At 40.9% G+C, this 19219-nt stretch overlaps 1 protein-coding gene across 1 annotated transcript in view; it reads right to left on the bottom strand.

Moving 5' to 3' along the window:
* The window catches only part of plb1 (phospholipase B1), a 197092-nt gene that overhangs the window by 79027 nt on the left and 98846 nt on the right, over positions 1-19219 (bottom strand). Inside the window, exons 35-40 of the mRNA XM_048596672.1 lie at positions 15703-15811; positions 13221-13272; positions 11654-11734; positions 10538-10603; positions 3352-3452; positions 1417-1498 (exon numbers count right to left, since the gene is read on the bottom strand). Coding sequence (XP_048452629.1) covers positions 1417-1498; positions 3352-3452; positions 10538-10603; positions 11654-11734; positions 13221-13272; positions 15703-15811 — 491 coding nt within the window. The remainder of the gene's footprint in view (positions 1-1416; positions 1499-3351; positions 3453-10537; positions 10604-11653; positions 11735-13220; positions 13273-15702; positions 15812-19219) is intronic.

The raw sequence follows: 19219 nt of genomic DNA, 5'->3' as shown, positions 1-19219 counted from the left end.
TCACTACACCAGGACGATAGCAACACTGTCACTACACCAGGACGACAGCAACACTGTCACTACACGAGGACGACAGCAACACTGTCACTACACCAGGACGACAGCAACACTCACTACACGAGGACGACAGCAACACTGTCACTACACCAGGACGAAAGCAACACTGTCACTACACGAGGACAACAGCAACACTGTCGCTACACCAGGACAATAGCAACACTGTCACTACACCAGGACGACAGCAACACCGTCACTAATCAGGACAACAGCAACACCATCACTGAACCAGGATGACAGCATCACCGTCACCATACTAGGGTGACAACAACACTATCGCTGCACCTGAACCTCAACCCGTCACTACAGTATTCGGATAGCAACGCCATCATTAAACCTAAACAACAGCAACATCTTTATTTCATTACAACACCATCACTACACCATGGCAACAACATCATTGTTGCACCTGTATGACAACAATACCAGTACTGCACAAGTTCAAAGCAAATCCAGCACTACACCAGTACAACAGCAACACCAGTACTAGATTAGTACAACAGTAGCACCATCACTGCATCAGTACGACAACTCTATCACTGAACCAGTAAGACAGCAACACCAGTACGACACCACTACAACAGCAATACCAGCCCTACATCAGTACAACAGGACCACTACCACTACACAAGTATAACAGTGCCACCATCACTACACAAGTATAACAGTGTCACCACCACTACACAAGTATAACAGTACCACCATCACTGCATCAGTACAACATCAACACCATTACTGTCCCAGTACAACAGCAAGCGCAGCCCTATACCAGTACAACAGTTGGGGAGGTGATGACCTAGTGGTATTATCACTGGATTGTTAATCCAGAGACCCAGATAATGTTCTGGGGACCTGGGTTTGAATCCCGCCATGGCAGATGGTGGAATTTGGTCTCATGATGACCATTGTTGATTATCGGGGCAAAACCCATCTGGTTCACTCATGCCCTTTAGGGAAATAAACTGCCATCTTTACCTGGTCTGGCCTAAATGTGGCTCCAGACCCACAGCAATGCGGTTGACTCTTAATTGCCCGATGGGCAATAAATTCTGCCTAGCCAGTGATGCCCTCACATCCCATGAATGAATTAAAAAAAAACACCATCACTACCTTGGTACAACAGCAACACCATCATTATATCTGAACCCATCATTACACCAGTAAAACAGCATCATCACTACACCAGCACCATCACCACATGTATAGCAGTAACACCATCACTACACCAGTGCAAAAGCAAAACCATCACACCACCTCTACAATAGCAACGCCGTTGTTATAACTGTAGAACAACAATATAACATGAGCAGCAATGTAACCAGATGAGACAAATGGGTCACAAACAGTGATGTGAAATACCTGATAGGCTTTGTTGGCTTCGATCATCATCTGTAGCTCTGGAGAGTTTTCATTGGGTTTTACCACACAGTAACACAGCATTCTGTTGGGAACAGTAGAAAATCAATTTCTCACAGTTTTTGTGTTTTCATGTAATGCATTTCATTGGGTCATGTGTCAGTGTGCCCACCGGGAAGCATGTACCTTGTGTTCTAGAAGGTGCCTTTCATGCAATCAATCTAGATAACAGAAATGCCCAGGGATCATGACAGAGTATCTTTACTGTTATTACGGCAGACGTGGGAGGAGTGCACTTTCTCTCGTTCCACTACCCCATTTGTCACAAAATATATTTAGCTTTAAAACAGCAACATCGTCACTGGGCCAGCACAGGGCCAATTATACATACCAATCTATCAATTTCAGACTTTAAATCTACCAACCAGGCTTTATTAATAAACACAAAACTATTGATTTGTCATAAAACAAGACTTATTCAATAAAAGAAACAGTATGAATATATACCCTTCTAAATAACCAACACACATGCCAATGAAAAATTAAAGAAACTTTCTTAAATGAGATTAATGTTTTAAAAACCTCTGACCATATCATTGTTAGTTGAAGAACATAGAACATAGAAAAGTACAGCACAGCACATGCCCTCGGCCCACGATGTTGTGGGACCTATTATCCTACTGAGATCAATCTGTCCTGCATACCCTACATTTTACTATCATCCATGTGCCTATCCAAGAGTTCTTGAAGAGAAAAGTGTATGATATGTCCTAGATGGCTTTCAATTCAGTCTAGCATTCTGGTACATGTAGCTGGGTGTCATTAGACACAGACAATTGTTATTGGTTACATGTGGTTTTCTCTGGGATCTTGTAAGGCACAGTTTATTGAAGAGATGTCCAGAGGATCTCTTCAACAGGTTAGTCCTGTCAGGAGACCGGCTGTATCAGTTTTTCAGCGCTCGCACTGGACTCTCCAAAAGTGTTTCATGTGATGAGTTGGGGGCATTTGTCATGGCAGGCTGCATCTCAGTTAAACTCCAAACAATCTGAAATGGCCACACTCCTGACAGCCATAAACTCAGACATGTGATTTCCAATAAACAAGTTCAAATAGATATCTTAAGTCATGTGACTTCAGTGGGTGCTTTTAAAACAAATGTCCAAAGTATCTTTTTAGTGACCATGGAAAGAAAACAGGTCCTGGTATCTCCTCAGTACTTCAAAGGAACACGTTCCCAGAATTTTTTAGACATAAATATTCAGAAATATTAATAATTGAAACCCCTTCATAACATTGCATACTTCTGACTAAATGACACAACATGACACCAAATAAGGAGAAATTGTTTCAGTTGCAGAAGTATTAGTAACCAGATGACACAGATTTAAGGTGATTGCCAAAGCATTGTGAGGTGAGATAAATAACACCTTTTTACACAGTGAGTTGTTACTGTCTGTATTGCAGTGATTGGAACCAGTTTCAATAGTCACATTCAAATGCTAGTAAATCTCTTCTGAATGCTCTCCAGCTTAATGATATCATTCCTGCAGCCGGGCAACCAAAACTGAACACAGTATTCCAGAAGAGGCCACACCAACGTCCTGTATACCTCAACATGACATCCCAACTCCTATACTCAAAGGACTGAGCAATCCAACTACAGAGGCTCAAGGGGGAAGCCCATCTCCAACCTCTTGGGTTAATTTGAGCTGTAAATGCTGGACTTGCCAACAGCATCTGCATTTCAAAAATGTATAAGAAAAGGTTAAGCCTGTGAAGGCATAATTCACCCAGAGTTGTCCTAGAATTTGAGATTATTTTGTGGCCCTGCTCTACCAAGAACTTTATGGATAATATTTATATACACACAACTGTCATCAAAAAATGGGCTGAAATTAAAGCCAGAATGTTTTTAGAAAGGTGGAATTACTATACCTTACAAGTGTTCTGGGACAGTTCAGCTGAGTATCTTGGTGGAGGCGTCTTAGAGGAATGAGTTCTAATACCTCAATTAGGTTGACGAAAGTTCTCGGAACCTGAAACAAGGTAAAAGGTCAGAGTTAAAGGTGACAGAGCAACAGAAGTCTAAACTGAGTTGGAAAAATGGTCTTATATGCAGAGTCTCAAATAGTTGTTTGGTAGCGTAGAACCTGGGCATTCCTCCAAAATAAAAGACACATCTTATTGAAGCTTTTCATCTCATCAGGACAATTTGCAAGAATACCAAATTAAACAGGGAACAACACCTATTCTGCATGGGACGAGAGTGCTGATTGGCTGTGCATTCTGATTTGTAAACAAAATGTGCCTTTGTTCAGCAATATGCACAGTATTCATTTTGCAGATGTGTAAAGTACTCAATGACAGTTTTTGTACGGATGGTGTATTATTAATAAAACATGCATTTCTTTGCTGGTGAAGGATAATCTCCCATAGCATAATGTCAGCATTAGCCCACCTTAAAAATACTAAATGACTTGGCCTTCACAGCCCTCTGTGGCAATGTGTTCCACAGATTCACCACCTTCTGGCTGAAGACATTTGTCCTTAACTCAGTTCTCAAGGGTCATTCTTTCTCTCTGAAGCTGTACCTGCGGGTCCTCGTCTCTCCTACTTCTCCATGTACACCCAATCCAGGCCTCTCAGTATTCTGTAAGTTTCAATGAAATCCCCTCTCATCCTTCAAAACTTCATTGAGTATAGATCAGAGTCCTCAACCACTCCTCATATTACAAACTCTTGATCCCTGCGATCATTCTCATAAACCTCCTCTGGATCTACTTCGATGCCAGCACATTCTTTCTTAGGTACAGGGTCCAGAACTGCTCACAATATTCCAAATGATGTTTGACTGGAGCATTACGTAGCCTCGGCAGTATATCTCTGCTGTTGCATTCTAGCCCTCTTGAAATGCCTTCCTAACCGTCAACTGAACCTGCACATGAACTTTATTAAGAGAATCCTGAATGAGAACTCCTAAGTCCTTGCCCCTGACAAATGGGATCTTATTTAGCTGCCTTCCATGCAGTATCTTGTCGAGAGCCCCTTGGAACCCCAAAAAGATCATGTTCACTGTAACTTGTTTTTTACCTCCTCAATGAAGTCGGGCATGACCTCCCCTTGACAAAGCTGTGCTAACTTAGCCTATTTTACAATGCACTTCCTAGTACTCCACAATCCTATCCTTAATATCGGACCCTGAAATCTTGCCAATGACTAAGTTCAGGTCAACCAGCCTATAATTTCCTCTCTTCTGTCCTTCACTTCTTAAATAGCAGCGTTACATCAGCCATTTTCCAGTTCTCTAGGACCCTCCCCAACTCCAGTGATTCCCGAAAGACTACAACCAATGTCTCTACAATCTTCTTAGCTATTTCCTTAGAACTCTGGGTGTAGTCCATCCATGTCAGATGATGTTTTCCACCTTTAGACCTCTCAGCCTCCCCAGCACCTTCTCTTTACCTTTGCCCCCTGACTCTCTTGAAGTTCTGGTATCCTGCTGGTGTCTTACACTGTGAAGACTGATGCAAAGTACCTATTCAGATTCTTTGCTATTTATTTGTTACCCATCACTACTTCGCCAGCCTGATGTTCAAGCAGTTCAATGTCCACTCTTGCCTCTCTCTTACCTTTTATATATGTTAAAAAACACATGAAATATTGTTTTATATTACTAGCTAGCTTACTCTCATATTTCATCTTCTCCTTTCCTTATTGCTTCTTCAGTTATCCTCTGGTAGTTTTTAAAGGCTTCCCAATCCTCTCACTTCCCACTAACCTTCACCACATTGTAGGCATTTGTCAATATGCTGTTCCTGACTTCCCTTGTCACCATGGTTTCCTTATCATCCCCTTAGTATATTTCTTCTATCTTGGGATGAATTTCTGCTGTGCCTCCTTAATTTGCCCAAGAAACTCCTGCCATTGCTGTTCCACTATCTTCACCGCGAGGCTCCTCTTCCATTTAACTCTGGCCATCTCTTCCTTCATGTCTTTGCAGTTACCTTTACTCAGTTGAAATACTATTACATCTGATTCCAGCTCCTCACTCTCAAACTTCAGAGTGAATTCTATCATATAATGGTCACTGCCCCCTAGGGGTTCCTTCACCTTAAGCTCCCTAATCAAGTCTGCCTCATTACACATTACCAAATCCAGAATTGCCTGTTCCCTAGTGGGCTTTACCACAAGCTGTTCCATAACACCATCTCATAGACATTCCACAAACTTCTTTTCTTGAGGGTCTGTTACCAACCTGATTTTGCCAGTCCACCTGTATGTTGAAGTTCCCCATGATCATTGTAATAGTGCCTTTCTTACATGTCTTTTCTATCTCCTAGCTTATTATCTTCCCTACATCCTGACTACTGCTTGTTCCTTTTCCTTTTTCCATTGTAGTCCCCAACTCTACTCATACAGATTGTATGCCTTCTGACTCCATATCATTTCTTGCTTTCAATTCAATTTCATTTCTTACTAACAAGTCAACCATGCTCCCCAACGCCACACCCCTGGTCCATCTGCTTGTCTTTTTGATAGAACGTATACCCTTAGATATTTAGTTTCCAGCCCTGATGCCCTTGGGCCCACAACATCGTATCCACCAATTTCACCTGTGGTACAAGCTCATTTACCTTGTTCATATACTATGTGGATTTAAGTACAACGCCCTTAAAATATCCTGCATTGACAGTCCCCTTTCTCAAAGTCAACCCCTTATCTGCTACCCCTTTCGCTACTGTCTGTCTGACGACTTGTTCTGGAAATTTTAATAACGTGAGTCTTGACTCACGAATTTGATTGAGTTTTTTGAGAAAGTGATGAAGGTGATTGATGAGGGTAAGGCAGTAGACGCTGTCTACATGGACCTTACCAAAGCTTTTGACAAGGTCACCATGGTAGGTGATCCAGAAGATTAAATCATATGGAACCCATGATGAGTTGGCAAGTTGGAGACAAAATTGACTCGGCCATGGAAGACAGAAGGTAGTTGTGAAGGGGTATTTTCCAACTTCTTCAAACCAGTGCATTCTGCAAGGATCAGTCCTAGGACATCTGTTGTTTGTGATATGTATAAATGATCTAGGTGAAAATGTCTGTGGGCTGATTAGTAAGTTTACAAATAACATGAAAATTAGAGATGTTGTGAAAACACAGGAAGAATTTCAAAGGATCCAGAGGTATATAGATCAACTGGAAAGTTGGGCGGAGAAATGGCAGATGGAGTTTAATCTAGACAAGTAAGGAGTGATGCATTTTGGGAAGTCAAATGGAAGAGGAAAGTATACCTTAAATGGTCAGACCCTTAGGTGCATTGATGTACAGAGGGATCTTGGAGTCAAAGTCCATAGCTCTGTGAAAGTGGCAACACAAGTGCATAACGTGATAAAGAAGGCTGCTTGCCTTCATCGTTCGGGCATTGAGCATAAAATTTGGCATGTCATGTTGCAACTGTACAAGAATTCGATCAGGCCACGTTTAGAATGTTATGCTCAGTTCTGTTCACCGCACCATAGGAAGAATGTGGAGGCATTGGAGAGAGCGCAAAAGAAGTTTAACAGGATGTTGTCTGGATTAGAGTGAATTAACTATACTGAGAAAGTGAAAAAACTTGGATTGTTCTCATATGAGTGTCGGAGGCTGAGGGGTGACCTGATAGAAGTATATAAAATCATGAGAGGCCTGGATAGGGTAGATATTTGGAGTCTCTTTCCCTGGAGTGGAAATATCAAATATGGGGAGGTATGGGTTTAAAGTGAGAGAGGAAAAGTTTGAAAGAGATGTACGAGGCAAGTTTTTATATACAGGGGGTAGTAGGTGCCTGGAATGTGTAGTTAGGGGAGGTGGCAGAGAAGATACGACGGCAACGTTTAGGAGGCATTTAGGCAGACACATGAACGGGCAGAGAATAGAGTGATATGGACCCTTTGCAGGCATCATGGTCAACACAGACATGGTAGGCCGAATGACCTATACTGTTCTAAGTTCTATGTCATAATATAAACCCTCCATCCCAGGTATTAGTCGAGTGAACTTCCTCTGAATTGCTTCTAACACATGTGTATCATTACTTAGGTAAGGAGACCAACGCTATCCACAGCATTCTAGATGTGCTCCTAACAATGCCCTGAACAAATGCAGTAAAACATCTTTACTCTTATATTCCATTCTTCTCGCAATAAATTCCTTTTTCCTTCCTAATCATTTGTTGAGTCTGTTGTTTAATCTTTTGTGATTCAGGACACCAGATCCCTCTGTTCGTCAGAGCTCTGCAGTCTGTCTCTATTTAGATAACGAAGTCAGAAGTCATACGAGACCAGGTTATAGTCCAACAAGTTTATTTGAAATCACGAGCTTTCGGAGCGCTGCTCCTTCATCAGATGAGCTATAACCTGGTATCATGTGACTTCTGATTTTGTCCACCCCAGTCCAGCATTGGCACCACCACATCATTTAATTAACACGCTGCTTTACTATTTCTCCTGCAAAAGTGGAAGTTCACATTTACTCACATTAGACTCCATCTGCCAAATTTTTGCTCACTCATTTAACGTACATAAATCCCTCTGCAAACTCCTCATGTCCCCCTTATAATTTAGAGATAGTAGGAACTGCAGATGCTGGAGAATATCTGAGATAACAAGGTGTAGAGCTGGATGAATACAGCAGGCCAAGCAGCATCAGAGGAACAGGAAAGCTGACCTTGTTATCCCTTCATAATTTAGTTTTCTACCTATATGTGTGTTGTAGCAAATTCAGCAACCACAGATTTGACACTATTTTTAACTTTCTTGGTTAGTGCTGGATGGTATATGTCCCTCCCAAGGGTTTTCTTACACACTAGAATGTATTTTTTGCTGTGTGTTCTGAAATAGCTCCTTAAATGTCCATCAATGCATGTCTCTTGGACTATCCCCTAACTTAATTGACTAACTCTGTCTTCCTTTCCTCATAGTTACCCTTATTTAAGTTTAAAACTTTAAGGCAAGTCATTTTTTTGCAAAGCTTTGAAATGCGTCCAAGGGATTTTGCAGAACAACATACAGCGGCAAGTCTTCATTCTCCCACAGTGATATACAGACACCTTTGCAAGGGGTAACAACTAGGTATTCTGCTGGGTTTGTTTACATACGTAGGTAACTGTTCACTTAGTAAATAGTGCTAAATGAGGATCCTTACTGTGTTTCTGGGCAGAATTTCAAATCCTGCAGTTGACTCAATCCCGAATCATGTGCATGGCCTCATCTAAATTCTTTCGGACCAGGTAGGCTGAACCATAGAAGTACAATAATGGGGTCTGCCCCTGAGCCTTCCCACACTGGGATCCAATCAAGGCAAATGTGAAAAGGGTGGAAGAGACCCCCACCTGCCAAATTTAATGCTTCCACACCTTCAACCTCTCATTATGGACCAGTGCTAAATTTCACCCCTTATTTCTATTGCTAGACACTGAGCAAAAATTAGGGAGCAAAGCAATGGAACGCTAGTTCCCAGTGAATATTGCTAATGTCAGATAAGACCAACCCAAGTTAACTGAAAATGAATATGGGTTAAACATAATTTCAGGCTTGATACAAATTGCTCCTCTGTTGTAGGGAAGATAAGAACAATAAGACATGCTCTTGCAATTCAAGATAAGCCATTTAAATACTTCACGCAGAGTTGTGAACTTGAGTGCACTGCCTGCTACACAACTTGGTGTTTACAGAATCCATACTGGGGCTGAAGGTATTGAGGAAAATAGAGACTAGGTAGTGAAGTTGGAGTGCAAAATATGAACAGTCACCAAATTTAATGATGGGTCAAGCACAATGAGTTCAATGTTATTCACTAGGTATGTTTCATTTAAAAATGTTCCCAATACTTCTTCAAAGTCAGAGCTGATGATTTTATTAATAATTTGATGATGGTTGGATTCTCTTGTGCTGAAATGTTTTGTGAAATACATTACACTTGAAGAAACACCGTTTTTAAGCATGATAGAGACATCAAACTCAGAAAACAGGCAATGTGAAGACGAGAGGAGAAAGATTTAAAAGGGGCCTGAAGGTAACTTTTTCACACAGAGGGTGGTTTATATGTGGAATAAACTGCCAGAGGGAGTGGTAGTTGGAGGTACAGAAACAACATTTAAAAGACATTTGAACAGGTGTATGAACAGAAAAGATTTAGAGGGGTATGGGCCAAACACAGGCAAATGGGACTAGTTTAGTTTGGGAAATCCTGGTCAGTGTTGGACTGAAGGGTCTGTTTCCGTGCTGTGACTCTGTGACTCTAAGTACACTGTAAAATACTAAGATCATGTCGCTCCAAAAGACCAAGTCAGAGCCTTTTAACAGATCAAACAGAAAACGCTTTTTCTTCCCTTCTGGGTTCAAGTTAGGGCATCAGCTCTCTTTGATGTCTAAAGACCCAAGCCAAAACGAAGTTGGATTTGATTTATTGATTGTCACATTACTTTGTTACAAAATACAGTGAAAAGTGTTGTGTCGTGTCACCACTCTCCAGCACCATCTTAAAACATAGAAAAATAAACCAATACATAGAATGTAAAGGCAGAAAAATAAAGAAATAAAGAAACGTCAGCCTTCCTGCTCCTCTGATGCTGCTTGGCCTGCTTTGTTCATGCAGCTCTACACCTTGTTATCTCTATTAAAGAAAAGGTGTTCGGGTCTTCTTGTTAAGTGTTCTGCTTTTAACAGGTGTAGTTTCTAAGGAGGGCGAGCTGGTCAGATTTCCCAATATAGCCCTGAGAATGCCCTCAAACTTGTCACTGATGATGGTCTTGGGTGTGGATTGAAGACTTTCCTGCCTGCTCCCCAACTGGGATTTAAGACTGAGCTTTACATGGATGGAAATAAAGCAGATTTGGGACCTACTACCCCACCTAGGGGACTCAACCTTGTATTTCCCAAACATTTGAGAATTCGATCAGAATGACTGCTACGTTGATTATTTTCCTCCTATCATCACAGTCAGGCACTTGTCCAATTCAGTAAATTTTTTGTTTGAGGATTATTTTACCCACTTTGCCTCAAAAGATATTAGCACCAAACACTAATTTAAGAGTCTGGAATGGAGGGGTAGAATCCAAGGAGTTGAGGTGTTAACTGGGACCTACCTCTTTGTGAAGGATGTCCAAAGCTTCTTCAATTCGCCTTGCAAAGTTTACAGCAGAGTAATAAGCCTAAGAAGAACAAAGAAAACAGTCAAAGCAAACTCAGTAACCTGCAAGTACATAGGACCCAGGAACCACAAATCGCTACTGGTTGATAAATTTCTACTTGCACCCAAAATGGCTGCAAAATCACAACATCACTGTGTCCCCATCCATGCAGACTTGGCGACAGATTTATGTTAGCTCCCAGTCTTATTAAAATGATACCAGACTCCTGCTACAACTAAATAGTGGCGAATGATGGAAAATTGTGAGGAGCCCATCCTGAGCCAGTGGCAGATGGGGTCTGGAAATTGAATCAGGCAGCAGTGAGGTATTGATCATGTCAATGGATTGGTATTCCAGGGGCAAAGGCTGATGCTCTGGGGATATAGGTTTGATTCTTACCATGGCAAATAGAGAAGTTTGAAATCAATAAATTAAAAGAAGCAAGTCTAATAGTAACCATATAATCACCGTCAATTGTTTTAAAAACTCATTTGATCCACCAATGCCCTTCAGTGTTCTGAAGAAGGGTCACCAGAATTGAAACATTAACTCTGCTTTCTCTTCACAGATGCTGCAAGAGCTGCTGAGTTTCTCCAGCAATTTCTGATTTTGAGGTGGATACTTCGTTAGCTTATTCATAGGCACAAGTGCAGAATGGCCTCCTTATGTTCTGTACGATGCTGTGGAGGCCATTTTCACCTTACCTGCCAATCAGGAAAACTGTTGAGATCTAGAGAAGGGCTGGTTTCAGATTTTATTCTCTGTGAAATCAGGTCAATCGCTGACATGCAAAACTGCTGATTAACCCAATCCCATGGGGTGTTTTCTAGGTAGACAAACAGGAGGCTGGGAAGAAGGGTAATATCCGAAACGTTGACTGCTCCTTTTCTCCAGATGCTGCCTGGCCTGCTGTGTTCTTCCAGCCTCCTGTTTGTCTCCCTTGGATTCCAGCATCTGCAGTTTTTTTTTTGTCTCTATCCATGGATTTTCTGTCTGACCAGTCCAGTTTAAAGGAAACCCCAACTATTCGAAGAGAACAATGTCATTCTGGATCTCAAGCAATTTGCTTACCAAATCAGTGCAGTAATTGCAGATGTCATTTCCACCAATAAACATGTTGATAATCTTCCAGTCATTCTGAAAATCGATTTTCTAGAACAGAAAACAAGAAATGCCGTAGCTGTTTTAGCCACTTCAATTGCAGAGATTGACCATTGGGTGAAGCCATTGGCTAAATTCACTGATTTCATGCTTCAAGTAGGAAAGTGATGGTAGCGTAGTGGCAATATTACTGGGTTAATAATCTAAAGGTTTAGGCTAATGGTCCAGAGATGTGAGTTTAAAACCCACCTGGTGAACTTAAATTCAATTAAATAATACATCTGGAATTAGCTACAAGTATGAATGTTCTGATTGATTCACTTATTCCATTTGGAGGAAGTCAGAAATCACATGACACCAGGTTATTGTCCAACAGGTTTATTTGAAAACATGATCTTTAGAGCCTCAGTCTTTCTTCAGGTGAGTCAGGGCATGTGACTGCAGACTCACATTAACTTTTATTAATTAACTCTTATCTACTCTCTGACACGGCTGGGCAAGCCACTTAGTTGTACCTAACCATTAGAAAAGTGAATGGGCATTAAATCAAAGGGTCCATCCAGCACTGATGTTCATGAGATGATCTGTTGTGGGGCACAGGTAGTTAGGGATGAGCAATAAATCACAGCTTTGTTGTTGGCCACATCTCATGAGCCAATTAGAAGCATAATATCATTGGCAATGACCATGTCTGTAATGCTATAGGGCCGAATTCATCAAACTACACCTCTTCACACAAAGCTGCTCAATGAGACCTTATAGAGGTTTATAAAATCATGAGGGGCATGGATAGGATGAATAGCCAAGATATTTTTCTCAGGGGAGGGGAGTCCAAAACTAGAGGGCATAGGGTTAAGGTGAAAGGGGAAAGATACAAAAGGGACTTAAGGGGCAACATTTTCATGCAGAGGGTGATGTGTGTATGGAATGAGTTGCCAGAGGAAGTGGTGGAGGCTGGTACAATTAAAACATTTAAAAGGCATTTGGATAGGTATATGAATAGGAAGGGTTTAGAGGGATATGGGCGAAACACTGGCAAATGGGATTAGATTTATTTAGGATATCAGATTGACCTGGACGAGTTGGACTAAAGGGTCTGTTTCTGTGCTGTTCATCTCTATGACTGTCTGACTCTATAAGTTCCCACCAGTGTGAAGAAAAATGTATAATCCGCCATGGAATTCAATGTGAGTAGGCTGAGTCATCCCTCAATGCCCTGTCTGCATTGTGCCTCAGTTAACGAAGGCTTGGCTGATTGGGAAATCTAAAACACAGTGCTACAGTCCCAGCATAAGGTCATGATCATTCATTACTGATGTAAGGAGGAAGGTCTTCTCTCAAAAACTGTGAATCTTTAGCATTCTCTACCCTCAGAGAAGTGTGGGATATTCAGTTGTTGAATACCATATATTGAGAGTTGATTTGGAATCAAGGGGCAGAGGGAGCATAAGCAGAAAGCACCACTCACCAGTGAGGCTTTCCAATTTGGAATAAAGATTCAGAAAGCAAAGATTTAACATAACTGGAGAACACTTACTGGATGATTTTTCATGATGTCCACTAATCTTCTCACTTGACCTGGAAGATCCCTGCTCATTGAGAGAAAAACATGCAGTTGATGCATAACATTTTGCATTTAGATTTTCCTTCTTACTCTTTTTCAACAGTCCCCATTAACAACTACTCACCCTCCCAGCCTGATCGTTAGCAACTCCTTTGTCTGTCCAACTGTCTTTCTCTCTCTTTGGGCTCTATCTTATTGTTTCCTCCCTACCTCACCCACCTCCCTATTTTCTGTATATAAACTGACGTTTTCCCAGCCACCATCACTTCTGAGGAAGGGACACTGGACCTGAAATGTTAACTTTGTTTTCTCCTCCACAGATGCTGCCAGACCTGCTGAGCTTTTCCAGCAACTTTGTTTTTGTTACCAATTAAAAATCTGTCTAACTCCTCCTTAAATTTACTCACTGTCCCAGCATCCACCACACTTTGGGGTAGTAAATTCTACAGATTCACCACCCTTAGGGAGAAGTAATTTCTCCTCAACTCTGTTTTACATTTGCTACCCCTTATCCTAAGACTATGACTCCTTGTCCTAGAATGCCCCACAAGTGGAAGCATCCGCTCTATACCTTTTTTCATCTTGAATACCTCAATTTTATTTCCCCTCATTCTTCTAAATTCCAGACAGTATAGGCCTAAACTGTTCAATCTCTCTTCATATGACAAATTCCTCATCTCTGGGATCAATCTAGTGAACCTCCTCTGAACTGTCTCCAATGCCACTACATCTTGCCTCAAATAAGGGGATCAAAACTGTGCACAATATTCCAGGTGTGGTCTCATCAATGCCTTGTATAGTTGCAACAATACTTCCTTACCTTTATATTCTATTCCTTTAGCTATAAAAGCCAACATTCCATTCACTTTCTTTATTATCGGCTGTAGCTGCATGCTAGTTTTCTGAGACTCATGAATGAGGACATCCAGATGCCTCTGCACTGGAGTCTTTGGGAGCACCCTGAAGTCTCTCCCCATTTAGATAATTGATTGCCTTCCCATTTTTCCAACTAAAATGCGTGACCTCACACGTATCCACATTAAACTCCATCTGCCACATTTTGGCCCACTCTCCTAACCTATCTATATCCATTTATAAGGTTCTTATTTCCTCATTGCAATTTACTGTCCTGATTATTTTTGTGTTGCCCGCAAATTTGGCTATAGAGCCTTCTATCCCAGTACCAAGTCATTAATGTTGATTGTAAATAGCTGGGGTCCAAGGACTGAACCCTGTGGTACCCAACTAGTTACTTCTTGCTCATGGTAGGATATGCTTATTATCATTGATTCATTGGAAGTCTGTACTGCTGGCTAGGCTAATATTTATAACCCCTGAAGAATTGACCTTGAGAAGCCATTGATGAGCAGCCTTTATGACCAAAATAGAAACAGAAATTTCTGGAGAATCTCAGTAAGTTTACCAGCCTATGTGGAGAAAGAAACAGAGTTAACGTATTGAGTCCTGTATGACACTTTTCCAGAATTAGAACAGTTGAAACTGTTTCCGCTAAGGACAATATCTGAGGAACTGATGCCAACAGCACTGGTTCAATTCCTGCACCAGCTGAGGTTACCATGAAGGTAACTTCTTTCCTTCTCACACTCACACCTCATCTGTGGCGTGGTGACCCTCAGTTTAAACCCACCACCAGTTGTCTTTCTCTAATGAGGGAGCAGTTCTATGCTCCTCTAGGACTATGGTCACCTTACCTTAATTGAGGTGGTAGTGTCCCTACCTCAGATCCAAGGGGCCCAGGTTCAAGCTCCACCTGACCTACAGGTATTTAATTACATCTCTGATTGGCTGATTGGAAAATATCTACCTTCAGGAACTCCTGCGGAGATGTCATGGAACTGAGATGATCAAACTCCAACCACCATGACCATCTAGGTATGATTCCAACCAGTAGACCTCCGTGATATGACTTCTATGATAATAGACTCCTTGATGTCATACTTATTCAAATGCAGCTTGGAGATCAGTGGCAGGAGCTATCTCCTGTTCTCTGAAATTCTTTGGACCAAGGTGGAAATGAGGTCTGGAGTTAAGTTGCTCTGACAAAACCTAAAGCGAATATTGTTGAGCAGATAATTGCTACGTAAATGTCACTTGATAACACTGTCAATGATGTCTTTCTGGGCAAAATCCCACATTGTTAAGTGGATGCCAGTGTACTAGCTATACTGGATCAGATTGGCTAGAGGACAAAACCCAGGTCATTAGTATATTGCAGCCAGGATGTTGTCAGTGCCCATAGCCTTTGCTGCATCTAGTGCCTCAGCCGTTTCATATGATGTTGAGAGAATCAAATTGGCGGAAGTGGGAATAATTAGAGGACAATAAATGGAATGTTTTCTAATGAATGTTCTGCTGCAGTGCACAGGTTACATTGAGGAACACAAAACTATGCCTCATCGATGGGACAGTCATGGAACCAAACATAAATACACACGCAGCTAACGCTCCAGGAAAAGCTTGATTCAGGAATGTTTTGGGGTTTTCAAGATTTCCCTTTCCAGTTGAAAATCCAGTCAATGAAGGGTTAAATTCACGAAGAATATCTAAAAGAAAGAATACTAGGAGCTATTAAGCAGAAAACAATATTTACTGCTACACAAGCAGTTAACAAATTCAAAGGAAAGTTGAAAATCAGTAATATGCTTCGGTAGATGGTTTCTGATGTATGTTACCATTAGAGAGGTCATGAAATAAACATTAAAATAGAAGCAGACAGTACTGGAGAAACTCGGCAGGTCTGACAACATCTGTGAAGATGGAAACAAGGTTAACTTTTCAAGTCCGATATGATTTTTCTTCAAACCTCAATCTACATTCATCCATATACATAGAATCATAGAATTCCTATAGTGAGGAAAGAGGCCTTTCGGCCTATTGAGTCTGTACCAACCCTCCAAAGAGCATCCCATCTAACCCCAGTTGACTACCTGATCCCAATATTTTCTGCTCTTGTTTCAGATCTACAGCTTGCACGTATGTTTCTTTTATTTGGATGATGCACATTTGCTAGTTTATTGTATTGTTTAAATATCTGTTACAAAGGTACTCAGAATATTTGGAAAGAATGCTACAAAGCAAAGGTTGTCACCTATAGCAGCAACCATGTCGTATTTTCAAAGAACAAGCAACTTAGATGGAGAAACTGAGCCTGCACCACTTTCAAAGAGAGTTCACATGACTCCGTTCGGATTCAATCAGCGAAAGGTTGCTATCTATGTTATGTTTCTTTCTCTTTATCTCTCTCTCTCTCTCTCTCTTTCCCTAAATCATTTCTCATCAAAGTGTGTGAGTTGAAAACTCACTGGAAGAACTCATTGCCACAAATGGAGAGTTCTTAAATGAGAAGTTCAGAGAAGGTTTACTACACTGTAGGGTGACAGAGTGGCAGTACTACTGCCTCCCAGCACCAGGGACTCATGTTCGATTCCAAACTGTGACTCTTGTGTGGAGTTTGCACATTCACCCTGTGACTGTGTGGGTTTCCTCTGGATGCTCCGATTTCCTCCCACAGTCCAAAGGTGTGCAGGTTGGGTGGATTGGCCATGCTAAATTGTCCATAGTGTCCAGCGGTGTGCAGGCTAGGTGGATTAGCCATGGGAAATGCGGGGTTACAGGGATAGGGTAGGGAGGTGGGTCTGGGTGGGATGCTCTTCAGAGAGTTGATGGGCTGAATGGCCTGCTTTTACACTGTAGGGGTTCTATGATTCTTCCATGAATAATATCCAGAATGAGTGATTGTCTTATGAGGAAAGGCCAGGCAAACTAGGCCTGTATCCTCTGGAGATTAGATGAGTAAAAGGTAACGTAATTGAAACATATTAGACAGTGACTGGACTTGACAGGGTGGATGTTGAAAAGATGTTTCCTCTTGGGGAGAATGTATAAGTCAAGATCACAGTTTAAATAAAGAGGGTATCCATTTAAGATGGAGAAAAGGAAACTTTCTTTTCTTCCTGGAGGGTTGTGAGTCTTTGGAATCCTCAAAAGGGAGTGGATGCAAAATCTTTAAATATTTTTAAGACAGAGGTAAATAGATTCTTCATGACCAATGGGATGAAAAATTATCGGGGATATGCAGGAATGTAGAGTCGAGGTTAAAAATCAGTTCAGCCATGTTTTTATTGAATGTTGGAACAGGCTCAAAGGGCCAAGTGTCCTATTCTTGTTCCATGTTCATAAATCTGCATCTTATACCACTGTCTCCAGGAATAGAGACTTCAACTAACTATAACTGATCCAGGAAAAAACACCTGGTACCAGGAGCTTGTGAGGAAGGTGACTTTGTTGCAGACCAGCATTTGGACAATTTGTCAATAATTCCCTTTTGTCTAAATTTAACTGCTGCTTGACAAATGTACATTTAAGATTACAATCCTCAAAGTTTTATATACATTTTTCCGAGCTTGGAGAGTGTATGTGCATTTTATTCCTCAAGATGGGTAGTTGGATGTACATGCACATTTCAAAGCCTGTTGTCAATAATCTTTGCTTGTGTAAGATTTCTGTTTAATAAACTATTACTTTGTTGGTTAACATATGGAATCTGGCTGACTTGTTTCTGGTACTGAGCTATATACAGTCTAATATATACATTTTCTGTACAGGGCCAGGAAAAGACAACTCCTCTTAACTAAAGATGACACTTGCTTATCGGTTTTTATGTACAATTTATTTTAAAATACTTCTGCAGTCATGAAATATCTACACTCATGTGTGCATCTCAGCTTCTAGTAGCTTCAATGATTTTTTTCATTTTTAGTCTCTGAAATCATACCCAGACCTAACCACTCAAACACTGCAAGCACAGATCAGTCAGCAAACTGATCATAATCAAACACAGAACAATTGAACATGGCAGACAAAGAATAGCATTTGACACATCCTGATTAGAATTAACTCACATTCCTTCCATTCAACAGCCTGTATAGCTCACAAACAAAACTACTTACTGTACTTAGGTACACATGACAATAAATCAAATCAATCAATCAAATGGAGTGCATAAAGTTAGAATTAAGGGAGACAAATTTTAAGACTGAAATGAGGAGGAATTTCTTCTGTCGCATTCAACAGTTGTTTAACTGGTCTTCACTTCCACTACCTTCCTTTTATGTCAATTTTGCATCATAATCACGCTTTGCATTAAAGACCTTTCTACTTATTAAATTATGGTATTTATCATTCAATAATGAATCTATTGTAGTTTCTGAGCTTACAGGACATATTCCCAGTGGATAACTAAGTTTCCCTCACTGAAAATTCCATTCTTTTGCAGTTGAATCTTCAGCAGATATAAGCCTAGCCTGTCCAATCCCGCCTCCTAGGATAATCTGTCTTTTAAAGGTCTGGTAAACCCTGTCTGAACTGTTACCAATGCATTTTCAATCTTTCTGAAATAAGATGAGCAATATTGTACACAATACTCCAGATGCAGTCTCACCAGTGCCCTGTATAACAAAAACATAATTTTATATTTGATTCCCTTCACAATAAATGATAACATTTGATTAGTTTTCCTAATTACTTGACGTATTTACATTCTAATGATTTGTGATTCATCCACTACGTCACCCACATTCCTCCACATCTCAGAGCTCTCCAACATCTCATCAAGAAGAATTTTTTTTATTCTACTTGCTAAAATGGATAATTTAGCATTTTCCCACATTATACTCCATTTACCAGATTTTTGCCGCAATCAGTGAAGATGGGTAACTAAACCTCCTCTGCAATAACACTCAACACTGGAGCCCCCCAGCAATGTGTCCTCAGCCCCCTATTGTACTCCCTGTACACATATGACTGTGTTGCCAAATTCCAAATGAACGCCATCTTCAAGTTCGCTGACAACACCACCGTAATGGAACAGATATTTAATAATGACAAGTCAAGCTACAGAAGGGAGATAGAGGGCTTGGTGACATGGTACAATAAAAACAAACTGTCTCTCA

Source organism: Rhincodon typus, chromosome 5 (assembly GCF_021869965.1).
Source record: "Rhincodon typus isolate 14 chromosome 5, sRhiTyp1.1, whole genome shotgun sequence".
Classification (NCBI taxonomy): Eukaryota; Metazoa; Chordata; class Chondrichthyes; order Orectolobiformes; family Rhincodontidae; genus Rhincodon; species Rhincodon typus.
The sequence above is the reverse complement of the archived record's forward strand: the minus strand, read 5'-3'. Positions and strand labels throughout refer to the sequence as shown.